The 27123-nt window shown below is 48.3% G+C and overlaps 1 protein-coding gene, 1 long non-coding RNA gene and 1 pseudogene across 2 annotated transcripts in view; 2 read left to right on the plus strand and 1 right to left on the minus strand.

The window, feature by feature from the left end:
• LOC140403529 (ras-GEF domain-containing family member 1A-like) overlaps positions 1-27123 on the minus strand; it is a 246714-nt gene that overhangs the window by 182441 nt on the left and 37150 nt on the right. Inside the window, exon 2 of the mRNA XM_072491491.1 lies at positions 14825-14940. Coding sequence (XP_072347592.1) covers positions 14825-14890 — 66 coding nt within the window. The 5' untranslated portion in view covers positions 14891-14940. The remainder of the gene's footprint in view (positions 1-14824; positions 14941-27123) is intronic.
• The window catches only part of LOC140403530 (uncharacterized), a 139495-nt gene that overhangs the window by 101091 nt on the left and 11281 nt on the right, over positions 1-27123 (plus strand). The gene's annotated exons all lie outside the window — the stretch shown is intronic.
• Positions 16394-16996, plus strand: LOC140403426 (UPF0538 protein C2orf76 homolog pseudogene; annotated as a pseudogene).

Consider the following 27123-nt stretch of genomic DNA (forward strand, 5'->3'; position numbering starts at 1 on the left):
TGTCTGCATCTATTTTTATATGAAAAGAGGGATGTTTAGGCTTGGGGAAATGCAATGGTATGCCACCTGACTAACTGGCTTGCCGTCGTCATGTGACTCTGCCATGTGGAAAGCACTGTCGGCTGCCATTTCTAGACAAGTTAATAAAACCTCTCACAGCGACAGACACTGATGAAGTTTGCTATCTTTATATACTAAACAATTTACAAGGAATGTCTTTAGTTGGCAGAACTGGATGATTTTCTTCACCAGACACTTTGCAGAGCGGTTCCATCCGAACATGGGTGAGTGAAAATTGACCAAAACTAAACCTCACAGTCTGGTTAAAAGTCAGTCATGGGAGAAATGGGCACAGTCACCCAAGGAAACCAAGAATAAAAGTAAGCAGAAAACTCTGAATTAAGCCAAGATGTTAATCAGCTGGTAAGTATTCTGGCTTCAGGTGCACCATAGAATCATAGAAGTTTACAGCATGGAAACAGGCCCTTCGGCCCAACCAGTCCATGCCGCCCAGTTTTTACCATTAAGCTAGTCCCAGTTGCCCGCACTTGGCCCATAACCCTCTATACCCATCTTACCCATGTAACTATCTAAATGTTTTTTAAAAGACACAATTGTACCCGCCTCCACTACTACCTCTGGCAGCCCATTCCAGACACTCACTACCCTCTGAGTGAAGAAATTGCCCCTCTGGGCCCTTCTGAATCTCTCCCCTCTCACCTTAAACCTATGCCCTATAGTTTTAGACTCCCCTACCTTTGGGAAAAGATGTTGACTATCTACCTTATCTATGCCCCTCATTATTTTATAGACCTCTATAAGATCACCCCTAAGCCTCCTACGCTCCAAGGAAAAAAGTCCCAGTCTATCCAGCCTCTCCTTATAACTCAAACCACCAAGTCCCGGCAACATCCTAGTAAATCTTTTCTGCACTCTTTCCAGTTTAATAATATCCTTTCCATAATAGGGTGAACAGAACTGCACACAGTATTCCAAGTGTGGCCGTACCAATGTCTTGTACAACTTCAACAAGACGTCCCAACTCCTGTATTCAATGTTCTGACCAGCTACTGGACGACACCATGTAGTCCCAAAGCATCATTAACTCACCTGCTAGTTAAGCAGAAGTAAGAGGACTGGGTAGCTTGGTAAAGAGGGGCACTGGAGAATTAAATTGTCAGCCATTTTGACTGTGCCCACGTCCCTCCTGGATTTCCATTGGCGTATGTCATAGAATCCCTATAGTACAGAAGGAGGACATTCAGCCCATCGAGTCTACACCAACCCTTTAAAAGAGTACTCAATCCAGATCCACTGTCTCACCCTATCCCCGTAACGCCACCTAACCTTTGGACACTAAGAGGCAATTTAGCATGGCCAATCCACCTAACCTGCACATCTTTGGACTGTGGGAGGAAACTGGAGCACCCGGGGGAAAGCCAAGCAGATCTGGGAAGAACGTGCAAAGTCCACACAGGTAGTGACCACGGGAATTGAACCCGGGTCCCTGACGCTGTGAGGCAGCAGTGCTAACCACTGTGCCACCATGCCGCCCAAGAAGATCAAGAGTAATGCAGATGTGTCATCAGCCATGATTGCATTTCTTAAATCTCTAGCTCAGCAGGTTAGACAGCTGGTTTGTGATGCGGAACGAGGCCAGCAACACGGGTTCAATTCCCGTGGCAGCTGAGAATTCTGAATTCTCCCTCCGTGTACCCAAACAGGCGCTGGAATGTGGCGACTAGGGGCTTTTCACAGTAACTTCATTGCAGTGTTAATGTAAGCCCACTTGTGACACTAATAAAGATTATTATGTCAGGAAGCCCTACGCAGCTATTGTGACATGATGGAGGGAGTGTTGACAATGAGGCTATGGTCCCTGTAAAATCTGGCACATCCTCAGGGTGAATAATTTGTCTGCGATGCACCACCAGGTATCAAGGTTTGCCGCTGCCCTTTACCCGTTCCTAACAGGGAACGTCACTGGGGTCAGAATGTCTAGTGCAGTGCTCCACTGGCTGGAGCCCCGCCCTTACCATGCACACATTTATTTCCAATTCAGCAATGACTGGCAACAACAAGAATCGAGGAGTTTACACAACCCCTACCTTTCAGCATGTAGGAGCGAACATAGAACGTACGCCATTCAACTCCTTAAGCCTGTTTGGAATTCAGTTCCATCAGGATGCGTGAGCCCCTCAACCCACTTTCCTGACTTTGTTCCATATGTTTTCATTCCCTCCCACCGACAAAACGCTACTCAGTCTTGAGAAGGCCAATTGTTTCCCAGCAGCCACTGCCATTTTTGGTGTGAGGAGAGCGAGAAGGAGGGTGGGAGGGAGGGAGGGCTCCAGATCTCTGCTGACATGATTTGTGTGACAAAAAAGTGTTGGGCTGACTGTTTAGCGGTTAATGGTGAGCAGTGCAATCATGGTTGGTGACACCTTGGTTGGTGATACAAACCCCACAGCCTGTTACAGATCAGGAGCGGGATTCTCTGATCCTGAGGCTAAGTGTTGACACCGTCGGAAACGCCGTCACGTTTCTTGACGGCGTCAGCATGGTCCCAGGATCAGCAATTCTGGCCCCTACAGGGGGCCAGCAGAGCGCTGGAGCGGTTCATGCCGCTCCAGCTGCTGATCTGGCCGCGGAATGGGCGTCAGGGAATGCGCGCATGTGCAGTGTGTCCGGCGTGAACCCGCGGATGCGCAGTACAAATCAAAACCTTGCCAAGCAGGCATGTGGTTTACTGATTTCTGAGGCAACACTTTAAATGCTTGTACTAGTTGTGGGCGCTAGGGTGGCAGGGAGAGCTTTACAAATACCCAAGAGAAACAAATCATTATTGTTGCTACAATTTCAACTAAATAAAGGCCACGTAAAATAAGCTATTCCGTGAAATATTTCCATGTACACTCACCAGATGAGCAGCCCATTAAATGTCTCGTGAAGCAAAAGCTTTGCAGATCGGTGCTATTTTTCTAAATTGAGGCTAATAAAATTACTGTACTAATCATTACAGCGTTGGCTGCTTGTGTTTTCCAGCAGGATTCAGCCACGGTAAGGCTGATGAAAAAATGATTCATCACAGCACACCACATCATGGGACTTTTCCAGAACAGTTTCCAATGCTCAGAAGGGGTCTCCAATTGCTGAGCTTTTTCAGAGGGATGTGGAGAATTTTCTGTTGTTATTTGGAATCACTGCAATAACCGCGCCTGATTTTCTGGTCCAAATACTTCAATATTTTTTTTTTTTTTTGCATTAAGAGATCCCCGAGGTTGTAAAATTACTAGTTTCTGAGTGGTTTGGAATTGTAAACCATTTGCTCCAGTGATGTGATGAATTGTCCATTCCTTGCTGCACCAGCTCTGGTATTCTTGACGTATAACTCTTTTCATATTTAATATCCTATCACATTAATTCACACCATTAACATTGGTCATTTGTTCCAGTTTGTGCAGGAGAGGCAGGCTATTTTATATCACTTTTACGTTCAAAAATTAAAAAGCTTAACACTATGCAGATTATATGAGAAAAAAAAGCCAGTAGGTTAAATTTTCCATAAATTATCTTTAAGTGTTAATAAAATGGTCAAGGGCAAACAGAGCTCTGTAATTTATGGCTGAAGTAGATTGCAGAAATATGACTTGAGATGTAAAGAATGTTCTTCAAAACCCATTAATGAAAGCTGCTGACAGGGAAGATTGTGGAAATCTTTTCAAACGTAGTCAAGGGGAACTAGGTGGGACAACAGTCCTGGCCATTGTCTCCGGGATCGGAGACCAAATCAAGCCTTGAATGATGGGATGAAGGTTTTTTTTTTCTACCTCTGTGCACAGATCTTCCAGCCATGAACCTGAGGTGCTGATTGATGCACAATCAATAACTCACGAGACGAAGGGGAGTCATATCTAATCGGCTTTAATCAGCTAGAACTGTACCCAGCAGCGATGATACAGAAAGTGAAGGCTGCTGGGACGGCATCGGTTCTTATACCCCACCTCTGAGGGCGGGGCTATGTACATTAGCCAATGGTAGACCCTTAGGTCTAGCCAATGGTCATTCACCTCTCAGGTACTGCAATACCTGGTATTACCACACTGAGCCAAGTCCGTGGGGATGGAATTAGGAACTGGCTGGATATGTGAAGAGCGACCATGGTCAGGTGGGCCGGGCAATGCTGATTCACAATTCGGCAAGCACGACTGTGATTCAGCCGAGAGCGTTCTTGACCCCAAAGGCTGTGAGCTCACGTCCCATTGCAGTAACTTGAACACAGAAATGGAGGCCGACACGGAGGAACATACATTTAGGATCAGGAGTAGGCCATTCAGCCCCTTGAGCCGTTGCCGACCCCCCCCCCCCCCCCGCCCCCATTCAATAAGGTCATGGTTCATCTGATTGTGGTCTCAACAAATCCACATTCTGCCTACCCTCCAATAACCTTTCATTCACTTGTCAGTCCATAATCTATCTACCTCTGGGCAGGATTCAGCGGACTTCAGTTACAGTCCGCTGAGCTGCGTGTTCAGCGGGGTGTAGTGCCGAGAAACATCTCGCCATTCAACGGCACTTTGCCGTCTTTTGGGCCTTGCGGAGATCCTCTCCACCAAGGCCATAACTAGAGGGATTTCGTGCTGGCGAGAAGGCTCCTCGCAGATCGGGTGCCAATTTTGCCTAAACTTCCCACATCCGTTTCAGCCCCCCAATTTGATGACTCGCTCTCAACCACCTCAACATTGGGGAGGAACCCAGGAACCCCCCTTCACCCAGGCATGCTGGCACTGGCAGCCTGGCACACTGGCAGTGCCCCTGCCAGCTGACAGTACCAAGGTGCACAGGTGCCAGGGGGCGAGCCAGGGTACCACCTTGCCTTGTCCTCGGCCGACTGGGGGTCTCCAGTAGCCTGGAAGCACTTCCTCAGTGCGGTCAAAGTTGTGAAATGTTCAACATTCTTATCTATTCCTGGAATCATAGATTTTGCCTGTGACTCAACGCCTGTGCCTGTGATACCTCGCCAGAGTGTAGTACTGGTCCACCCTATCCCTGTAATCCAGTAACCCCGTAACCCCACCTAATCTTTTTTTTGGACACCAAGGACAATTTAGCATGGCCAATCCACCTAACTTGCACATCTTTGGACTCTGGGTGGAAACCGGAGCACCCGGAGGAAACCCTCGCAGACACGGGGAGAACGTGCAGACTCCGACAGACAGTGACCCAGCATGGAATTGAACCTGGGACCCTGGAGCTGTGAAGCAACTGTGCTAACCACTGTGCTATCCTGCTGCCCATTATCATTATTATTATTCATTCATGAGATGTGGGCGTCGCTGGCCAGGCCAGCATTTGTTGCCCATCCCTAATTGCCCCTTGAGAAGGTGGTGATGAGCCGCCTTCCTGAACTGGTGCAGTCCATGTGGTGTAGGTACACCCACCGTGCTGCTAGGAAGGTATGACGGGGACCCAGACACAAGAAATTATGCCCAAGAACCTTGAAAAGCACACGTGTTGCAATCTGGGGAGTACTTTTTAATACAGTGACAGTCTGGGACAACATAATAGAAGATGGTGGAGTATTCGAGTTCACTCAGGAAGTTTGACTTTCTGTGGCAACATGCACCTTGCACTAGGTGGAGCTAAGGTAGAATCATAGAATTTACAGTGCAGAAGGAGGCCATTTGGGTCATCGAGTCTGCACCGGCCCTTGGAAAGAGCACCCTACCTAAGCCCCCATAACCCAATAACCCTACCTAATCTTTTTTTTGAACTGTAAGGGCAATTTATCATGGCCAATCCACCTAACCTGCCCATCTTTGGACTGTGAGAGGAAACCGGAGCACCCAGAGGAAACCCACGCAGACACGGGGAGAACGCGCAGACTCTGCACAGACAGTGACCCAAGCCGGGAATCGAACCTGGGACCCTGGGCCTGTGAAGCAACTGTGGTAACCACTATGCTACCATTCCAACTTTCTTTCCACCACAAGGCTGATCAAGAATCTCTTTCACTCTTATCACCTGCGATTGGCACATGTTGGAAGGATTTGCAGGTACCAATCAACCTGCTCGACCACATTATGATCTTGTTTTCCTTGGTCGTTAAGACCTGGGGTGGGACATGAACCCAGAGCTTGTAGGTTGGGAAGCAGGGTCATTGTTTACTGTACCACAAAACCTCCTACCAAAAAGGTCAAATGGAGCAATTGTAAGAATATCGACCAATGCTTAATTTCCCACTGCACGATCCAACCAACGTACGCAGTGAGATGGCACGGAGGACATTGTCTGCCAGAGAGCTAGATCCAATCTCCTGAGTGAATGAAACTCGGAGAATTACCACTTAAGTTTAAACTGCACAAAAAGTCTTCCCTCGGTTAATGGAAAGCCAGAAGTGGCTAACCTCAGACAAGCTTGTCATGTTGTGCTAATTATTGCGATTTGATCATTTTATTATATGTTAATGTCACAAAGTGCAGCTGCTACGTCTGACACACAATTAATACAGAAGTATGAAATGGAAAATTAATCGTGCTGAGAAATCACACCAGGGCAAGCGGACTGAGTGAAACCACTCGAAATCAATCAATGAGCAAACAGCTCTTTTTCAACCAAGGAGCAAACAGTTTTCCTCGCCACGAATGGAACAGCAACACCCTCCGAATCACTGGGACCACATTAGGATGGGAAAAGTTTCGACGAACAGCATCAGGTAGTCAAATGTAGTTGGCAATGGAGTGACTGTGTTCATTGAACAAGGACTCACACAAGGATCTGGAAATAGCAAGAAGGAAACGTGTCATATTGAAGATTGGCATTCCGGAACGAGACAAGCTCTCAATAGCCTCTCCAAGATATGGAGATTCCAGTCTGAAATGCTCGGATTTAGAAGACTTCCCAGGCAGGATTCTCCGTTGCCCAGGGCCGATATCGTGATCGGCGATCGGGCGAAGAATCGACTCTGACACTGAGATCAGGCCCAGCGTTGGTTTGACGCCGGTCAGTCACGCTCCTCCCCCTCCAAAATGTCGCCATCATGCACTGTAGCCATCTGGGATGGCCACTTACAAAGGAAACATGGATACTTGCAAAGACTCAAGGGAAATATGGCCAATGCAGGATTCAGGCAAACTCAGAGCCTGAATGTATATTTGCTGACAGAGAACCAGACAGTATGGAAACCCCCAGCCAATTTGCATTCTAATGGCCCATTTTCCCAGGACAAAAGACTTGTGCTCAGGTATCAGATACAGACTCATCGGCGCCACTCCCTTCACCCAGGAAACCCAAACAGCCAAGGTCAATGACCGCTCAGGACACGCCCAGCCATCAAGGCACCCGCCCCTTTATTGGCTCAAATCGAAGGCAGTGACCGAAGCCTGCCGAATTATTGGGTCCAAAGCGAAGGACGGCCCCAAAAGAGCGCGAAACCCCAAAGGATAAAGAGAGACACTGCCACGTGTTCCATCTCTTTTGGCCCTGGCACACCGGCACTCTTCGGTCCGGCCTATACCTGAAGCCAACTGCAGCACCACCACCAGAAGCACGTTCAAGATCAACGATCGCGACTTCCGGGTGCGGCGATGACCAGCTAAGTCGCATGTTTCGGCATCTCCCGTTGAAACGGACTTTTGGGCTCTTATTAGGAGCCCCAACGGCAATTTTTAACGGCCAAAATCATTGTGCGGTGAAATAGGAGGGAATCCCCCCGGATAAATATGGATAAAGGAGAGGATAGCGGCCGGATTGCAGTGGATCCACTGGAGCAGCGGCAAGGAAGGGAAGCTCGAAGCAAGATGGCGTCGGAAGGTGGCTGTTTGGTATGGGGCCTGGAGCAACAAGAGTCCCTGCGGCGCTGTGTGGAAGAGCTGAAGAAGGAGGTGTTGGCCCCGATGCTACAGGCGATTGAAGGGCTAAAGGAGGCGCAGAGGACCCAGGAGTTGGAGCTTCGGGTTGTGATGGCAAAGGCTGCGGAGAATGAGGATGAAATACAGGGCCTGGTGGTAAAGACAGAGACGCACGAGGCACAGCACAAAAGGTATGTGGAGAGGTTGGAAGCCCTGGAGAATAACTCGAGGAGGAAGAATTTAAGAGTCTTGGGTCTTCCCGAAGGTACAGAGGGGGCGGACATCGGGGCATATGTGAGCACGATGCTTCACTCGCTAATGGGATCGGAGGCCCCGACGGGCCCTTTGGAGGTGGAGGGAGCTTATTGAGTTCTGGCGCGAAGACCAAAGGCAGGAGAAATACCTCGAGCCATAGTGGTGAGGTTTCACCGCTACAATGACAGAGAGATGGTTCTAAGATGGGCGAAGAAAACTCGGAGCTGCAGATGGGAGAACGCGGTGATCTGCGTGTACCAGGATTGGAGTGCGGAGGTGGCGAGAAGGAGGGCAAGTTTCAACCGGGCCAAGGCGGTGCTCCACAAAAAGAAGGTTAAATTTGGAATGTTGCAGCCGGCGAGACTGTGGGTCACACACCAAGGGAAGCACCATTACTTTGAGATGGCAGAAGAGGCGTGGACATTCATTGTGGACGAGAAGCTGGAATAGTCTGGCGAGAGAAAAAGCTTCTGTAATAAAGTGGTGGGGTGATTATGTGGGACGAGGAAGGGGAAGGGGGGGGGAATTTTTCCAATTTTGTAACTTTTCTCTTTTCCCTTCGTGGGGGGGGGGGGAAAGAGTATGGGGAACTGTGGGCGCCGGTGGGAAGGAAAGGGGAAGGAGAAGGGAACTGCGCCATCAGGGGCGGGGTCGAGTGGGAAACGCGGGCTTTGCTCCCGCGCTATGGTAATTGTGGCGGGAACGGGGATGCAGGAAGGAGAGGGCCTCGCACAGTGAGGGGCCGAGGACAAACGGGGGAAGCCGAGGTCAGCCAGAGTTTGCTGACTTCTGGGAGCAACATTGGGGGGGGTGCAACTACGCTAGAAAGGGATCTAGCGGAGGGGGAGGGCGGAGTTAACTGGGTTGCTGCTGCTAAGGGGAAGGGGGAGCTGTTATGGGGCGGGGTGGTCGGGACGGGAGAGCACCATCGGTGGGATATACGGGTACGTGGGAACCGGGTGAGGAGCTGGGTTAGAAAAGGGGATGGCTAGTCGACATGGGGGGGGGGGTAAAGAGCACCCCAACCCTGCTGATCATGTGGAACGTGAGAGGGCTGAAGGGCACGGGTACTCGCACACCTAAAGGACTTAAAGGCAGATGTGGTCATGTTGCAGGAGACGCACCTGAAACTGGCAGATCAGGTCAGACTACGTAAAGGATGGGTGGGACAGGTGTTCCATTTGGGCTTAAATGCGAAGAATAGGGGGGTGGCTATTTTAGTGGGGAAACGGGTACTGTTTGAGGCAAAGACCATGGCGGACAGTGGGGGTAGATACGTGATGGTGAGTGGCAGATTGCAAGGGGAGGCGGTGGTTCTGGTGAACGTATACGCCCCGAACTGGGATGATGCAAACTTCATGAAGCGTATGCTGGGGCGTATCCCGGACCTGGAGGCGGGAAAGCTGGTAATGGGGGGAGACTTCAATACGGTGCTTGATCCAGGGCTGGACCGGTCTAGGTCTAAGACCGGGAGGAGGCCGGCAGCGGCCAAGGTGCTTAAGGACTTCATGGAGCAGATGGGAGGAGTAGACCCCTGGAGATTTATTAGGCCTAGGAGTAAGGAGTTTTCATTTTTCTCCCAGGTTCACAAGGTGTATTCACGGATAGACTTTTTTGTCCTGGGAAGGGCACTGATTCCGAAGGTGACAGGGACGGAGTACATGGCCATAGCCATTTCGTACCACGTTCCACATTGGGTAGATCTGGAGGTAGGAGAGGAAAAGGAGCAGCACCCACTCTGAGATTGGATATGGGGTTGTTGGCGGATGAGGGGGTATGTCTAAGGGTGAGGGGGTGTATCAAAAGGTACCTGGAGCTTAATGATAACGGAGAGGTCCAGGTGGGAGTGGTCTGGGAGGCGCTGAAGGCGGTGGTCAGAGGGGAACTGATATCCATAAGGGCCCATAAAGGGAAGCAAGAGAGCAAAGAAAGGGAGCGACTGTTGAGAGAACTTCTGAGGGTAGACAGGCAATATGCAGAGGGACTGTACAGGGAAAGACAAAGGCTACATATGGAATTTGACCTGCTGACCACGGGCAAGGCAGAAGCACAGTGGAGGAGGGCACAGGGAGTACAGTAGGAGTATGGAGAGAAGGCGAGCCGGTTACTGACCCAACAACTGAGGAAGAGGGGAGCGGCGAGGGAGATAGGTGGGGTGAGGGATGAGGAAGGTGAGATGGAACGGGGAGCGGAGAGGGTGAATGGGGTGTTTAAGGCATTCTACGAGAGGCTGTATAAGGTTCAGCCCCCGGAAGGGAAGGAGGGAATGATGCATTTCTTAGATCGGCTGGAATTCCCAAAGGTGGAGGAGCAGGAGAGGGCGGGACTGGGAGCACGGATTGAGGTGGAGGAGGTGGTAAAGGGGATTGGGAGCATGCAGGCGGGGAAGGCCCCGGGACCGGATGGGTTCCCGGTGGAATTTTATAGGAAATACATGGACCTACTGGCCCCGCTTTTGACGAGAACCTTTAATGAGGCCAGGGAAAGGGGGAAGTTGCCCCCGACTATGTCGGAGGCGACGATAACGTTACTCTTAAAGAAGGAAAAAGACCCGCTGCAGTGCGGGTCTTACAGGCCTATTTCCCTCCTGAACATGAATGCTAAGCTCCTGGCCAAGGTGATGGCGACAAGGATAGAGGATTGTGTCCCGGGGTGGTCCACGAGGATCAAACTGGGTTCGTTATGGGGAGACAGTTGAACACGAATATACGGAGGCTGCTAGGGGTGATGATGATGCCCCCGCCGGAGGGGGAGGCGGAGATAGTGGTGGCGATGGACGCTGAGAAAGCATTTGACAGAGTGGAGTGGGACTACCTATGGGAAGTGTTGAGGAGATTTGGTTTTGGAGAGGGGTTTATTGGATGGGTACAGCTGCTATATAGGGCCCCGGTGGCAAGTGTGATCACGAACAGGCAGAGGTCCGACTACTTCCGTCTTTATAGAGGGACAAGACAGGGGTGTCCCCTGTCTCCGTTACTGTTTGCATTGGCAATTGAGCCCCTGGCCATAGCACTGAGGGGCTCCAGGAAGCGGAGAGGAGTACTCAGGGGAGGAGAAGAACACCGAGTATCATTGTATGCAGATGATCTATTGCTGTATGTTGCGGACCCAGTGGAGGGGGATGCCTGAGATAATGCGGACACTCAGGGAGTTTGGGGAATTTTCGGGGTACAAATTGAATATGGGGAAGAGTGAGTTGTTTGTGGTGCATCAGGGGGAGCAGAGCAGGGGAATAGATGATTTACCGCTGAGGAGGGTAACAAGAGATTTCCGGTACTTAGGGATCCAGATAGCCAGGAACTGGGGAACCCTACATAGGCTTAATTTAACACGATTGGTGGAACAGATGGAGAAGGATTTTAAGAGATGGGACATGGTGTCCCTGCCACTGGTGGGTAGGGTGCAGGTGGTCAAAATGGTAGTCCTCCCGAGATTTATTTTTGTGTTCCAGTGCCTCCCGGTGATGGTTACGAGGGCTTTTTTCAAAAAAATTGAGAAGAGCGTTATGGGTTTTGTGTGGGCTGGGAAGACCCCGAGAGTGAGGAGGGGGTTCTTGCAGCGTAGCAGGGAGAGGGGGGGACTGGCACTGCCGAGCTTAAGTGATTATTATTGGGCCGCCAATATCTCAATGGTGTGTAAGTGGATGGGAGAAGGGGAGGGAGCGGCGTGGAAGAGACTTGAAATGGCGTCCTGCAAAGGAACCAGCCTACAAGCATTGGCGACGGCGCCGTTGCCGTTCTCCCCGAAGAAATACACCACAAGTCCTGTGGTGGTGGCAATGTTGAAAATTTGGGGGCAGTGGAGACGGCATAAGGGAATGACGGGAGCCTCGGTGCGGTCCCCGATAAGGAATAATCATAGGTTTGTCCCGGGGAGAATAGATGGGGGATTTAGAACATGGCAGAGAGCTGGGATTGTGCAACTGAGGGGTGTGTTCCTAGACGGGACGTTTGCGAGTCTGGGAGCGCTGACGGAAAAATACGGGTAGCCCCAGGGGAATGCATTCTGGTATATGCAATTGAGGGCTTTTGTGAGGCAACAGGTGAGGGAATTTCCGCAGCTCCCGACGCAGGAGATTCAGGAGAGAGTGATTTCGGGGACATGGGTGGGGGATGGTAGGGTGTCAGATATATACAGGGAAATGAGAGACGAGGGGGAGATCATGGTGGATGAGCTGAAGGGAAAATGGGAAGAAGAGCTGGGGGAAGAGATCGAAGAGGGGCTGTGGGCAGATGCCCTATGCAGGGTAAACTCTTCGTCGTGTGCCAGGCTTAGCCTGATACAATTCAAAGTCTTGCATAGGGCGCACATGACCGGAGCAAGGCTCAGTAAATTTTTCGGGGTAGAGGATAGGTGTGGGAGATGCGTGAGAAGCCCAGCAAACCACACCCACATGTTTTGGTCATGCTCGGCACTGCATGGGTTCTGGGTGGGGGTGGCAAATGTGCTTTCGAAGGTGGTGGGGGTCCGGGTCAAGCCAAGCTGGGGGTTGGCTATATTCAGGGTTGCAGAAGAGCCGGGAGTGCAGGAGGTGAGAGAGGCTGATGTTTTGGCCTTTGCGTCCCTAGTAGCCCGGCGAAGGATATTGTTAATGTGGAAGGAAGCTAAACCCCCGGGCGTGGAGGCCTGGATAAACAACATGGCAGGGTTTATAAAACTGGAACAGATAAAGTTCGCACTAAGAGGTTCGGCTCAAGGGTTCACCAGGCGGTGGGAACCGTTCATTGACTATCTCGCAGAACGATAAAGGAACTGGGAAAGTAGTAGCAGCAACCCAGGGGGGGGGGGGGGGGGGGGGGGGGGAGGGTGGATCCTCAGGGGTGTTTTTGTATGGATATTTTTACTTGGATATGTATATTGGCTTGTTTGACTTTATTATTTGGGAGAGTTAATATTTTGTTATGGCAGTTGCCATTTAGTTTATATATTATTTATTTATTTGTTAAAAACGGTCACTATTATTTATATTGTTTTATTGTTGTAAAAAGGGAAACATTTTTGTACTGTTTTGTTTGGCCGGAAAAAAAAATTTTGAATAAAATATATATATTTTTTAAAAAAGATCAACGATCGCTACCAGATGAATGAGCCCAGCCGAACCGAAGTTACTTCTCCAGACCCAGCCACACCAGATCCGAACAAAGGCCTTGTTCCTCTGCCAAAGCCGGGTGCCTGAAAGTTAAGTACAGGTTGTTGTAGTGTTAGGTGTAGTTTAGCTTGTAGTGTTTTTATGTTGCATGTGAGAGTTAATCTTATGTGTAAATAAACCATTATTGAACTTGAACTAACTGATTAGTTGTTGGCTCTTTGATCAATATCAGGTTGAACCTTGTGGTGGTATCATCTGATACCTGCCGACTCTGAAAAGCAATATTACTCGATATTAAGAAGGACATTATTGGCGTCTCTGGTGCAGAATTGACAACAGTTATTAGTGACGCGAGTGGGATAGTATTCCACTCATCAAAATTGGCAGCCCAGGAACCCGGCGTGGCGGCTGCAGACTGTGCCCAGCACCGCCACACTCGGCCAGGATCCATGCCGCTGGCCGGGGGCGCTTTTGCGAGGGCTGGGGAGACTGGTGTGGAGTGGCCAGGGGGTGGGCTGTGGGGTGACGGGTCAGGTCCGCGCACGGCCGTTGCAGGCCGTTTGCCATGTGCATGCACAGCCCGGTACCCGCCCATTCAAGGCCGCTTTTGGTGGGGGAGCCGGGAGTTTCAGCCGGCACCGGTGCTAGCCCCTCACCGACCCCGGAATCGGTGAGGGCTTCACGCAGATTCTTTTGTCGTAAAAGACCACACAGGCTCCGCTGGCACCGTCACTTTGCCGCTGAAACAGAGAATCCAGCCTCCTGTGTCTATAAACATGCGAGACAGATGAAGCACATGCTTACATCTGTTTCCCGTGCCTTGGTTCTTCAGACAGGTCACTAGCCTGAAGCCAGAGGCCAAAGCTTCAGGGATGCCACTGTGCATAAAGCATGGCTGATTAGCGATCTCTCCCACTCCTGCCACCTACAGAAGATACATTGAAAGGATTTGCAGGTTGATAATCAACTAGTTTGGCTGCATTATGAATGCCCGTCACTGCACTTCGCCTCAAAAACGGAGAATTCTGCCCCATGTCCTGGATTGAGTTGGAACATCAAACGCAGCTACACCAGGGAATGCTGTCAGCTCATCTGCAAACAAAATAAATCTCTCAGAAGTCGCTTACAGACTTCAGCGTTTTCCTCACTATTTCCCATTGCCTCAGAAAGGCTGTCTGATGTGCTGCTGATTTCTGGCACTCCAGATTTTGAAAGGGACCCAAAGGGGCGATGAGAGAAAATCTTTCCAACGTTTGGCAAAACTCAAAAGAAGTGCTAATTCTGAATGTATTCATCTGAGAATATAGCAGGAAATGCAACCAGAATGAGTGCACTCTCCTCACAATTTAACCGACGGAGCCCAGCAATCGGTCTCGTACACCTACACATTCTCCCTCTAAAGCCAATGTAACGTTCCTGAGGTGTGCTGCCCAGAGCTACGCACAGTACTCCAGGTGTGGTCAAGCCAGGGTTTTGTGTATCTCAAGTGGGAGTGCTACTCCCCCATGCCCCCCCTCCACCCCACCCCCCCCCCCCCCCAATTTAAAATTGAATAGCTTAAAATAAGCTGAAAATACGATGCATTCATAGTGGGCGCTTTGACAGGTTGAGATGGAAAAAAAAGTCTTACCTTGAAATTCCAGAATGACATTCCAGTTGCCTTGGAGGGTGAGTTTGCTGCACTGGTGCCAATCATCACCAGGCGAGGCCTACATTTGGACAGCAGGTCAGACCCAAGTCCCGGAGCTGAAAGAAGAGATTGAACCGATTGGACTGCGCAACGATACCAAAAGAAGAAAATAAAGACCAGGCAGATCTGCAATTCAAAGTACATTGTCTGAATGGAACTCCTACTCATTGTAATTATCCACCATCTCTCGGAGGCTGGAGCTCTGTTTGATCTTAAATCATAAATTCATTATAAATGTGAGCGCGCCAAGCTAAAATCCAACTAAAGGCCACTCGTGAATCTCTGGAAGGCTGACACTACTGCAATATTTGGTTACTACCTTACCTTGGGAAGAGCGTTTATCACGGAAAAGCTCTGTGCTGCCTCCACACTGCCTGTCAAGAAAATATATTTCTTTGCCCAGTGTGACTCTGTTAAAGAGTCTTTCTTTCTTTGCGAAGAGTACATTCTTGAAATGATTGGGTTATAATTCATAAGCTCTTGACTTAGTGTTGCCAAATAATCACTTTGTGGATGATGTTGATTTTGTGCGATAAAGTAATACAGCCAATAGTAGTGCGGACATGGACTCCAATGGAAATAACGAGTAAAATTAAAACTCCTTTGACCTATGAAAGGTGCCATGAGATGTTGTCATACCCAACTCAGAGGCCAGGGCTTAGGATCTCATCTGAAAGATACATCTCTGACAGCACAGCACCCCCTTCTGTAGGGGCTCCTTGTGCAGGCTCCTTGTGCAGAACCTGAACTTATTAAACCTTCTGAATAAGAGGCAAATGGCCAACATCTGAACCACAACTGACATTACAGGACCACTTACACCCATGGCTTTGGAATGAAGTCGCTGTATTTAGTCACGGAAGGCCTAAGCACCTAATTTTGGGACCGATCCAGCCCCGGTGTAATTACTCTTTATATTGGAGGCCTCAATCACAGGGAGAGCACACAAGCCTCATTAGGCCAATTAGCTTCATTCAATCTCATGTAAACTATTCTCACTTTCAATCTATCCGCCTCCTCCCTCCATCAACAGAGCTCTTCCCGGGTCCTCTGGAATTCCCTCGCTAAACCTCTCCACCTCTCTCTCTCCACCTCCAAGCCTACCCGTGTGACCCAGTTTTTGGTCACCTGCCCCAACATGTGACTCGGTGTTTGATAACACACCCGTGAGATCCACTGCTCTAACTTTTGGCCATTTAAAAGAAAAATGTTGACTTTCTCGTGTATCTGGTGGGGCTGTGGTTTCTGATAGCTGTAGCTTCAGTGTAAGATTGCCAGCACTCCATGACTATCCTGGTTTATTGTGCTCAGTTGCCCCAATTAGGCTGACCAGAAGCAAAATGATCCTTGAGGTTGATTTGTTTGTTGAATGACCTATCCAGTATGTACTTTACATTCAAAACTATGAAGTGTTTCGATAGAACAAGTTGAGGTGAAACTGTTGTCAGTAATCAAAGGTCACAGATATAATTCGCAGAGGGGAGACCAGGAGAATTTTTGATACGAGTTATGACCTGGGTATGTGCTGCCTGAAAGGGGTGGAGGAAGTCGATTCAACTTTTAAAAGGGTATTGGATAGGAATTGTTGTTGAAGGATCTACATATTAAAATCCCTGGTACAACACGTAGTCTGAAAAAGTAACTATCACAGTTTGCCTGGTTCGATCCTTTGGACATCGCAATTTCATACCTGTGGTCTACCATGATGTTAATGGGAATCAGTCTGTGAAAGAATTCCTTAACTTTCTCCAGAATGATATACCTTCAAAACCTGAACTTGCACCACCTTTTAAGAAATACACCTACGATGCATTCAAAATTATTCATCAAGCACATGGAGCAGAGACAAATGATCTTGTTGTGAGTTTGGATAATGATGATCAACTTATGTTAAAAGAGGCAAGCACACTGAAGGGAGCTGGTGCGGCCATGAAACTGAAGTAGCTTTTTTAAAGAGAGAAGATTATGAAACCTTCAAAAAGAACCCTGTAGCAATCTGGTGATGAAAGTAAATCAGATGATATTCTAAGTTTCTTCAATAATTTTAATGAGCTCATGTATTATATTCTACAGAATATGTTGAAAAGAAGTATGTTTAACAAGGATCCAGTAGAGAAGGCTCATCTAATAAAATTAACTTTCATTATTTTTTGCAGTAAAAATGTTGACAGTAACGATGTCCATTTTAATTTGACTGGCCTAATAACCTCTTCCATGATCTTTTTGCCACAGAAAGTGCTGAGCAGTAGCAGCACTTCCCCTGCAATAAAGGGAGAAAATTGAAAGTCTAGTCACCTGCTCGGGATTTCTAATAGCAATTTTGAAAGAGATCCGAGAGCAGGTGGTCTCCATACTTTCATTGTGAAATGGGTGGGATGTAAGTCTTAAATACTAGCTGAAATCAGCAACTACGTTTTTATATGCTGAAATCAAATTGTGAACATGGTTTCAAATAAATGAATATAAATGAACTTTTTTACAAATCAAGAAAAAGAAAAAGGGAATTGGATATATACTTGAAGAGAAGGTAACAGGACCAAGAGCCTAGTTAAAGGAGGTCAGGGAGGTCACCACAGGAGGAGATACAGTAGCAAGTGGTGCCTTCTGCTGGCTATGGGGGAAGAGCAGGGTGGCACGGTAGCACAGTGGTTAGCACTGTTGCTTCACAGCACCAGAGTCCCAGGTTCGATTCCTGGCGTGGGTAACTGTCTGTGCGGAGTCTGCACATTCTCCCTGTGTCTGCGTGGGTTTCCTCCGGGCGCTCCAGTTTCCTCTCACAAGTCCCGAAAGACGTACTGTTAGGTGAATTGGGCACTCTCAAATCTCCCTCTGTGTACCCGAACAGGCGCCGGAATGTGGCGACGAGGGGATTTTCACAGTAACTTCATTGCAGTGCTAATGTAAGTCTACTTGTGACACTAATAAAAATTGTTATTATTATAAAAGATTATTATTATCATTATAATTGAGTAGCTCTTTCAAAGTGCCAGCATTGGTACTATAGTCCAATTGACCTCCTTCCGTACTGAATACTCTTGTCCTCCTTTAAGACGCTCCTTCAAAGCTACCTCTGCCCTAAGCAGTTGGTCACCTTTCCTGAATCTCCTCACAAAGCTCGTTGTCCGATTCTGTCCGACAACACTCCTAATAAATGCCTTGGGATGGCTTACTCTATCAAAGGTGCTATACAATGCAAGTTGTTGCTGTTATTACATTATTCGATGATAAATAACGGCTGCCGGAATAGTTTTTTCAAAATTATATCAAAAATGACTCTTAATGTGAGCAAGCAAGACACTGCACTGTACAAACTAATATTTTCAAGAGCAAGTAGACTTTGGAAGTATATGGCAGTGAATGACCCAGTTTACAGGTCCACGAGGGGATGCAAGCAATAAAATATTGATCATATGTTCCAACTTTTGAATAATTTATTCGATATTTTGGCTTTATTCAGGTTTTTGGCCTTCTGAAGCGCCAAAGCAAGAGGAAAAATTATTCTGAGACAGCATTTGCATGGTAAAGTCATACAGTCTCCCAACAGCTGGTATGTTGGGTTACTCGTTTATCAGCTCCATGCATGTTCTTACGTTTGTGAGACTGTGGCAGGCCCGTTAGTTGTTGCGCCATAAGGCGATCCGAACAGGTGACAGAAGGATGTTGAAGGTGATTGAGGGAGAGCCAGGCTAGGCCCTGGTTTCTACCAGGTGACAGAAGGATGTTGAAGGTGATTGAGGGAGAGCCAGGCTAGGCCCTGATTTCTACCAGGTGACAGAAGGATGTTGAAGGTGATTGAGGGAGAGCCAGGCTAGGCCCTGGTTTCTACCAGGTGACAGAAGGATGTTGAAGGTGATTGAGGGAGAGCCAGGCTAGGCCCTGGTTTCTACCAGGTGACAGAAGGATGTTGAAGGTGATTGAGGGAGAGCCAGGCTAGGCCCTGGTTTCTACCAGGTGACAGAAGGATGTTGAAGGTGATTGAGGGAGAGCCAGGCTAGGCCCTGGTTTCTACCAGTCGGCTGCCTCATTTCATGCTCAACTTCAGACAGGCCTGAACTTTGACCTTTGACCAGCTGCACTAGGGTTACTAACTCTGGGTGAATTCCTGGAGATATCATCATGTTATCACCCCTTCTCAAACTGGCCCGCTCAATAAAACAGCTCGATATTGAATATTTAATGAAAGAATTTAAAGAAATTGGTGGATAAAAACAGCGCGTTTAAGTGGCAGAGAGCTGGGAGCAGGCTTCCTGGATCACACGGAAACATGCAGGTAAGTCCCGCACATCCGCCAGTGGGTTTCCTTAACCCAGGCACTGCATTTCCAAATCATTTTAGGGTTTCCTGATCAGTTCACCTGAGTTTGTGAGATGATGGCCCACAATGTCATCCCCTCTATTTAAAGCGACATTGTCAGTGTGAAAACTGGTAGTTCCTGGTGTTCGTATACAAGATGAACAAATTGAAAGTGTGGAGTGCGCGCATTCAAAGACTGCGCTCTTTTTTTCCTGGTGATGTCTCCCCGACGGTGAACGAAACGGGCCAGGAAAGGTAAGAGTCTTCTGGGGAACTGGGTTAAGTTCATCCTCTGACTGTTGGCCCTGTGTCACTGTCATGGCCTCCTGTGAGCTGCACCTCTCTGCTGTTGTCCTCTCTCTTGTAGGTCTATGAGGAGCAGATAATTGCAGCCCCTGCTGGGGGTTCTTGATGCCGCCCAACATCTTGGCCCCTCACCTGAGGCCCAAAGTAAAATAGCATAAGGAGCACCCACGCTCTATCTGATCGATCGGAGCTCCAACGTGGAGATCAGACTCACAAACATCCAAAGCTGCAAAAGTAAACTCCCAGCACAAGTACTGTGAGCAAAGTCCCAAAGTTTGGGAATTTGAAGCTAGGTGGGAATTGAATCCAGTCGGTAAGACTGTTCCTTTGTAAATTTCAGCAGTTTTAATTAATCTAGAATTGTGCAGTGAAGGTTAACAAGGGCTGCCCCACCCACTCACATAACTGGTTGGCAGGTAAGTGTCAGTCACCTTAATCTACTTTGATTTAAAAGCAGGTGGGGGGGGGGGGGGGGAGTCAACTCAGGCCAATTTAAAAGAGCAACTTGTAACTCACTCCCAGTGAGTTCTCCCAGCGAGCCAGAGAAGACACAGCCAGAGTGAGACAGCAAGGAGTGAGTTTGGGAATTCGAAGCTGGGTGGGGAGAGCTGCTTTTTAACCCATGTAAGTGACTGGTAAGTAGTTTTTCTTTTCATTGCCTAATTTATTTATTTTCTTTCTCTTTCGTTTTTTGGAATTGTAGTTGTATAAGTTAACCTAAGGTTTAAGACATGGCAGGAGATCCCAGACCCGTGTCATGCTCCTTGTGTGCGATGTGGGAGCTCAGGGACACGTCCAGTGTCCCTGGCTCCTTCACGTGCAAGAAGTGTGTCCAGTTGCAGCTCCTGTTAGACCGCTTGATGGCTCTGGAGCTGCGTGGCTCGAAAGATGGTGATGGAGGGAGGGATTCAAATTCCAGGGCATTGGAACCGGTTCTGGGAGAGGCGGGACCAGTACAAACCAGACGGTCTGCACCTGGGCAAGACTGGAACCGATGTCCTGGGGGGGTGGGGGTTGTTTGCTAGAGCTGTTGGGGAGAGTTTAAACTAATGTGGCAGGGGGATGGGAACCAATGCAGGAAGTTGGAAGGTAATAAAACAGGGACAGAAACAAAAGGCAGTAAGGGGGAATGTGTAAGGCAGAGAAGCATCGTCAAAAATCAAAAAGGGCGACAGTACAAGGTACAGTGACTGAGGGGAGCTCAGTGAATAGGACCAGGAATACTAAAAGGAATAAAACGGGAAGTAAAAACATAAATGGTAAGCGACGCGGCAGGGTGTTATATGAAGATATGGGTTCAACGACAAGGAAAATTCGGAGAAAAGTTAAGAGGAAATATAACTTAGGAGAGGTTACTGATCGAGGTGTTAAGATTCAAAACAGAGGTATAAAAGCCAGCATAAGTGAACTTTACCTGAATGCTCGTAGTATTCGGAATAAGGTAAATGAGTTAATGGCGCAAATCATCGTGAATGACTATGATTTAGTGGCCATTACTGAAACATGGTTCAAGGATGGTCACGACTGGGAGTTAAATATCCGAGGGTATCAAACTATTCGGAAGGACAGAGTGGATGGTAACGGAGGAGGTGTAGCTCTCTTATTTAAGGATGACATCCGGGCAATAGTAAGGGATGACATCGGTGCTATGGAGGATAAGGTTGAATCCATTTGGGTGGAAATCAGGACTAGTAAGGCAAAAAAGTCACTGATAGGAGTAATCGATAGGCCACCAAATAGTAACATTATAGTGGGGCAGGCAATAAACAAAGAAATAACTGATGCATGTAGAAATGGTACAGCAGTTATCATGGGGGATTTTAATCTACATGTCGATTGGTTTAACCAGGTTGGTCAAGGCAGCCTTGAAGGGGAGTTTATAGAATGTATCCGCGCTAGTTTCCTCGAACAGTATGTAATGGAACCTACGAGGGAACAAGCAGTCCTAGATCTGGTCCTGTGTAATGAGACAGGATTGATTCATGATCTCATAGTTAGGGATCCTCTCGGAAGGAGCGATCACAATATGGTGGAATTTAAAATACAGATGGAGGGTGAGAAGGTAAAATCAAACACTAGTGTTTTGTGCTTAAACAATGGAGATTACAATGGGATGAGAGAAGAACTAGCTAAAGTAAACTGGGAGCAAAGACTTTATGGTGAAACAGTTGAGGAACAGTGGAGATCCTTCCAAGCAATTTTTCACAGTGCTCAGCAAAGGTTTATACCATCAAAAAGGAAGGGTGGTAGAAAGAGGGAAAATGGACCGTGGATATCGAAGGAAATAAGGGAGAGTATCAAATTGAAGGAAGAAGCATACAAAGTGGCAAAGATTAGTGGGAGACTAGAGGACTGGGAAATCTTTAGGGGGCAACAGAAAGCTACTAAAAAAGCTATAAAGAAGAGTAAGATAGATTATGAGAGTAAACAAACTCAGAATATAAAAACAGATAGTAAAAGTTTCTACAAATATATAAAACAAAAAAGAGTGACTAAGGTAAATATTGGTCCTTTGGCAGAGGAGAAGGGAGATTTAATAATGGGAGATGAGGAAATGGCTGAGGAACTGAACAGGTTCTTTGGGTCAGTCTTCACAGTGGAAGACACAAATAACATGCCAGTGACTGATAGAAATGAGGCTATATCAGGTGAGGACCTGGAGATGATTGTTATCACTAAGGAGGTAGTGATGGGCAAGCTAATGGGGCTAAAGGTAGACAAGTCTCCTGGCCCTGATGGAAAGCATCCCAGAGTGCTAAAAGAGATGGCTAGGGAAATTGCAAATACACTAGTGATAATTTACCAAAATTCACTGGACTCTGGGGTGGTCCCGGCGGATTGGAAATTAGCAAATGTGACACCACTGTTTAAAAAAGGAGGTAGGCAGAAAGCGGGTAAATATAGGCCAGTTAGCTTAACTTCGGTAGTAGGGAAGATGCTGGAATCTATCATCAAGGAAGAAATAGCGAGGCATCTGGATGGAAATTGTCCCATTGGGCAGACGCAGCATGGGTTCATAAAGGGCAAGTCATGCCTAACTAATTTAGTGGAATTTTTTGAGGACATTACCAGTGTGGTAGATAACGGGGAGCCAATGGATGTGGATTTCCAGAAAGCCTTTGACAAGGTCTCACACGAAAGGTTGCTGCATAAGTTAAATATGCATGGCATTAAGTGTAAAATAGTAGCATGAATAGAGGATTGGTTAATTAATAGAAAGCAAAGAGTGGGGATTAATGGGTGTTTCTCTGGTTGGCAACCAGTAGCTAGTAGTGTCCCTCAGGGATCAGTGTTGGGCCCACAATTGACATAGATGATTTGGAGTTGGGGACCAAGGGCAATATGTCCAAGTTTGCAGACAACGCTAAGATAAGTGGTAAAGCAAAAAGTGCAGAGGATACTGGAAGTCTGCAGAGGGTTTTGGATAGGCTAAGTGAATGGGCTAGGGTCTGGCAGATGGAATACAATGTTGACAAATGTGAGGTTATCCATTTTGGTAGGAATAACAGCAAGAGGGATTATTATTTAAATGATAAAATATTAAAACATGCTGCTGTGCAGAGAGACCTGGGTGTGCTAGTGCATGAGTCGCAAAAAGTTGATTTACAGGTGCAAAAGGTGATTAAGAAGGCAAATGGAATTTTGTCCTTCATTGCTAGAGGGTGGAGGTTAAGACTAGGGAGGTTATGCTACAATTGTATAAAGGTGTTAGTGAGGCCACACCTTGAGTATTGTGTTCAGTTTTGGTCTCCTTGCTTGGGAAAGGACGTACTGGCACTGGAGGGTGTGCAGAGGAGATTCACTAGGTTAATCCCAGAGCTGAAGGGGTTGGATTACGAGGAGAGGTTGAGTAGACTGGGACTGTACTCGTTGGAATTTAGAAGGATGAGGGGGGATCTTATAGAAACATATAAGATTATGAAGGGAATAGATAGGATAGATGCGGGCAGGTTGTTTCCACTGGCGGGTGAAAGCAGAACTAGGGGGCCTCAAAATAAGGGAAAGTAGATTTAGGACGGAGTTTAGGAGGAACTTCTTCACCCAAAGGGTTGTGAATCTATGGAATTCCTTGCCTAGTGAAGCAGTAGAGGCTCCTTCATTAAATGTTTTTAAGATAAAGATAGATAGGTTTTTGAAGAATAAAGTGGAGCTGAGTTCACAAAAGATCAGCCATGATCTCATTGAATGGTGGAGTAGGCTCTCGTGGCCAGATGGCCTACTCCTGCTCCTAGTTCTTATGTTCACACAAGCTGACAATACAACAGTTGGGAGGTTTCAGTCCTCATTGGCATATTTCCCTGTCATGTCGTCATCTTCTTCAGTTGCCGTTGTGTTCTCGAGTTCAAGACAACCCATAGGCCCACGGTTAAATTGCAGAAACCATGTTCATGTTGCTGCAATGGAGTGATTCACATATTCAGATGGACAGCCCTCCCTTTCAGAGGGGGTCCTCCACCCACAGTCTAACGCTAGGGGGTTAAAGGCAGAATGTTGATGGGTTGGAGTGGGCTTCCCAATGCACTGTCAATTTTAACCCCCTACCTGCTCCCAAATCCACGCACACTCGCAAGTTAAGCCCCAGTCCACAATCTCCTGCAATTGTCCCCATTATCTTTCTCCTTGTTTGTCAACCATAGCCACATCCACAGTCAGTACCGGCATTCCCTCCACCAAGTCTCTTTAAGGTTTCCAATGCTTTGCCCTTAATTTTCCACCTTAAACTTTGATGAATCGATTTCCTTAAGCTTCATTAACACAAGATGCCCTGCACTTCCCCCAAACCCCCACCCTCTCCTCCCTTCCCACCAACCTACACTTTCCAGGACGCTTAATATTCCTTGCTAATCATGCTATGGGATTTCTCTTGTTCATCCTCAAAGACAGGACTTCAATTTAATGTCTCCTTTGAACGGCTGCACCTCTGATAATGCAGTGAGCCCCTTTGGTGCTGCGGTGAAGTATCCACTGTTGATGCTTTTAAGTTCTGGAGTGGAGCCTGTGACTCAGAAGCGATATAATTACCACTGAGTCACGATGTGACACAATAATAAGATGCTTATTAACAATAAGATGGGGGCCGGTTTAGCTCAGTGGGCTGGACAGCTGGTTTATGATGCTGAGCAAGGCCAGCAGCCCGGGTTCAATTCCCGCACCGGCTGAGGTTATCCTTCTCAACCTTGCCCCCTTGCCTGAGGTGTGGTAATCCTCAGGTTAAATCACCACCAGTCAGCTCTCCCTCCTCAAAGGGGAAAACAGCCTGTGGTCACCTGGGACTATGGTGACTTTACTGATACAGTCTGGCCTGGGTCATCAACCCTGCTGGTTTCAGGAAGTTGAATATGTGGTGCTTTTTGTTTGGCTATCTGGGGCGAAATTCTCCTGAAACGGCGCGATGTCCGCCGACTGGCGCCCAAAGCGGCGCCAATCAGATGGGCATCGCGCCGCCCCAAAGGTGCGGAATGCTCCGCATCTTTGGGGGCCGAGCCCAAACATTGAGCCCAACGCCGGAGGAATTTCCGCCCCGCCAGCTGGCGGAAACGGCCTTTGGTGCCCCGCCAGCTGGCGCGGAAATGACATCACCGGGCGGCGCATGCGCGGGAGCGTCAGCGGCCGCTGACAGTTTCCCACGCATGCACAGTGGAGGGAGTCTCTTCCACCTCCTCCATGGTGGAGACCGTGGCGGAGGTGGAAGGGAAAGAGTGCCCCCATGGCACAGGCCCGCCCGTGGATCGGTGGGCCCCGATCGCGGGCCAGGCCACCGTGGGGACACCCCCCGGGGTCAGATCGCCCCGCGCCCCCCCCCCAGGATCCCGGAGCCCGCCCACGCTGCCTTGTCCTGCCGGTAAGGTAGGTGATTTAATTTACGCCGGCGGGACAGGCAATTTATCGGCGGGACTTCGGCCCATCCGGGCCGGAGAATCGAGCGGGGGGGCCCGCCAACTGGCGCGGCGCGATTCCCGCCCCCGCCGAATATCCGGTGCCGGAGACTTCGGCAACCGGCGGGGGCGGGATTCACGCCAGCCCCCGGCGATTCTCCGACCCGGCGGGGGGTCGGAGAATGTCGCCCCTGATCTCCAAAGGTATTGATTCACGTCCTCGCACTTGCCTCAAATATTGGGAGCTACCGTCTCCCATCTTGTTGGAGACCTTTAGATCTCTTAAAAATTAACTTGGGAGCAAGAGACCATTTAGCCCCCGAGTCTGTTTGGGCATTGAGTGACATCATGGCAGATGTGCAACAAACATTCAAGAATGAAATTATTTGATTAATAAAGTGATGTGCAACCTGGCCTCCCGCAACGGCTTCACTGGGGCTTGTACCAGAGCGACCCAGGAATGGTAGGTTTAGAGAATAGAACTAGGCAATTCAGCCTGAACTGGATACAAGATAAAGTGGGACATACATTCTATTTCTATTCATTTTCAGGGCGTGAATATCACTAGCAAGGCCAGCATTTATTGGCCATTCCGAATTGCCTTTGAAAAGTGGCTTCATTCAAACCTCCATAATCTGTGCAATGAAAGAGTTCCGACAGTGCGGTTAGTCAGGGACTCAGCACATAGGGGTGCTAAGATAGTCCCTTTACAAGGAAGGGATAGAATCCCTACAGTGCAGAAGGAGGCCATTCGGCCCATTGAGTATGCACCGACCCTCCGAAAGAGCACCCCACCCCGGCCCATACCCCCCACCCTATTCCCGTAACCCAGTAACCCCACCTGACCTTTGGACACTAAGGGGCAATTTAGCATGGCCAGTCCACCTAACCTGCACTTCTTTGGGCTGTGGGAGGAAACCGGAGCACCCGGAGGAAACCCACGCAGACACGGGGAGAAAGTGCAAACTCCACACAAACAGTCACCCGAGATGGGAATCCAAACCGGATCCCTGGCGCTGTGAGGCAGCGGTGCTAACCACTGTGCCACCTGAGTGTAAAAAAAAACTCATGACACCAGCCTGGTTCATTAATATGACAGATGTTTGGACTTTCCGATGCTTCTTGGTGCTGTGAAGCTTGTCCTCTCTAAGCCTTTTCCAAACTAAAGTTGCTGGCACCCTAACCCCCCAGCTGCTCAAGGTCCTACTGGCTATTAAGTAAAGCAGGATAAATAAGAGGCTCCACTCCACGAAAATCAAACAGGCTTGAGAAAGCAAGAGCCAATTTGGCTTCGCTCGAGGAAACAGGTGCAAGAGTTTTGGGAGGCAACCCGCTGATTCAAGGTTAATTTAAAATGAAACTCAGATGGAGTGTGTTCACCATTGTAAAGATTGAATTTAAAATTGTGTGCACTTTAGGTGACTTCAAGATGCAGATTTCATAGCTCCTCAAGTTCAATCCACTCTGCATATATTTCACCCCACAATGTTTCTCACCTTCGGATTCCTGTTGCAATTCTGTTCCATAAACCCGGGATAAGCAAAAACATTTCTGTCAAGTGCAGAATAGGCAAAATTGTTCATAATTTCTCTTGGCAATTATTCTCGTTTCCCCTTCTCCAAAGTCTGCATTAACTCCTTACTGGCACGGCATGGTTCCCTCAGACACCTTCATTCAAGCTCAACGCAACACTGCTACTTTAACATCAGGGGACATAACAAAGTCCTCGTTTTTAGATTCCACATCCGTGCACTTCCAGCTAGG

This window comes from Scyliorhinus torazame, chromosome 28, assembly GCF_047496885.1.
Source record: "Scyliorhinus torazame isolate Kashiwa2021f chromosome 28, sScyTor2.1, whole genome shotgun sequence".
Taxonomy (NCBI): Eukaryota; Metazoa; Chordata; class Chondrichthyes; order Carcharhiniformes; family Scyliorhinidae; genus Scyliorhinus; species Scyliorhinus torazame.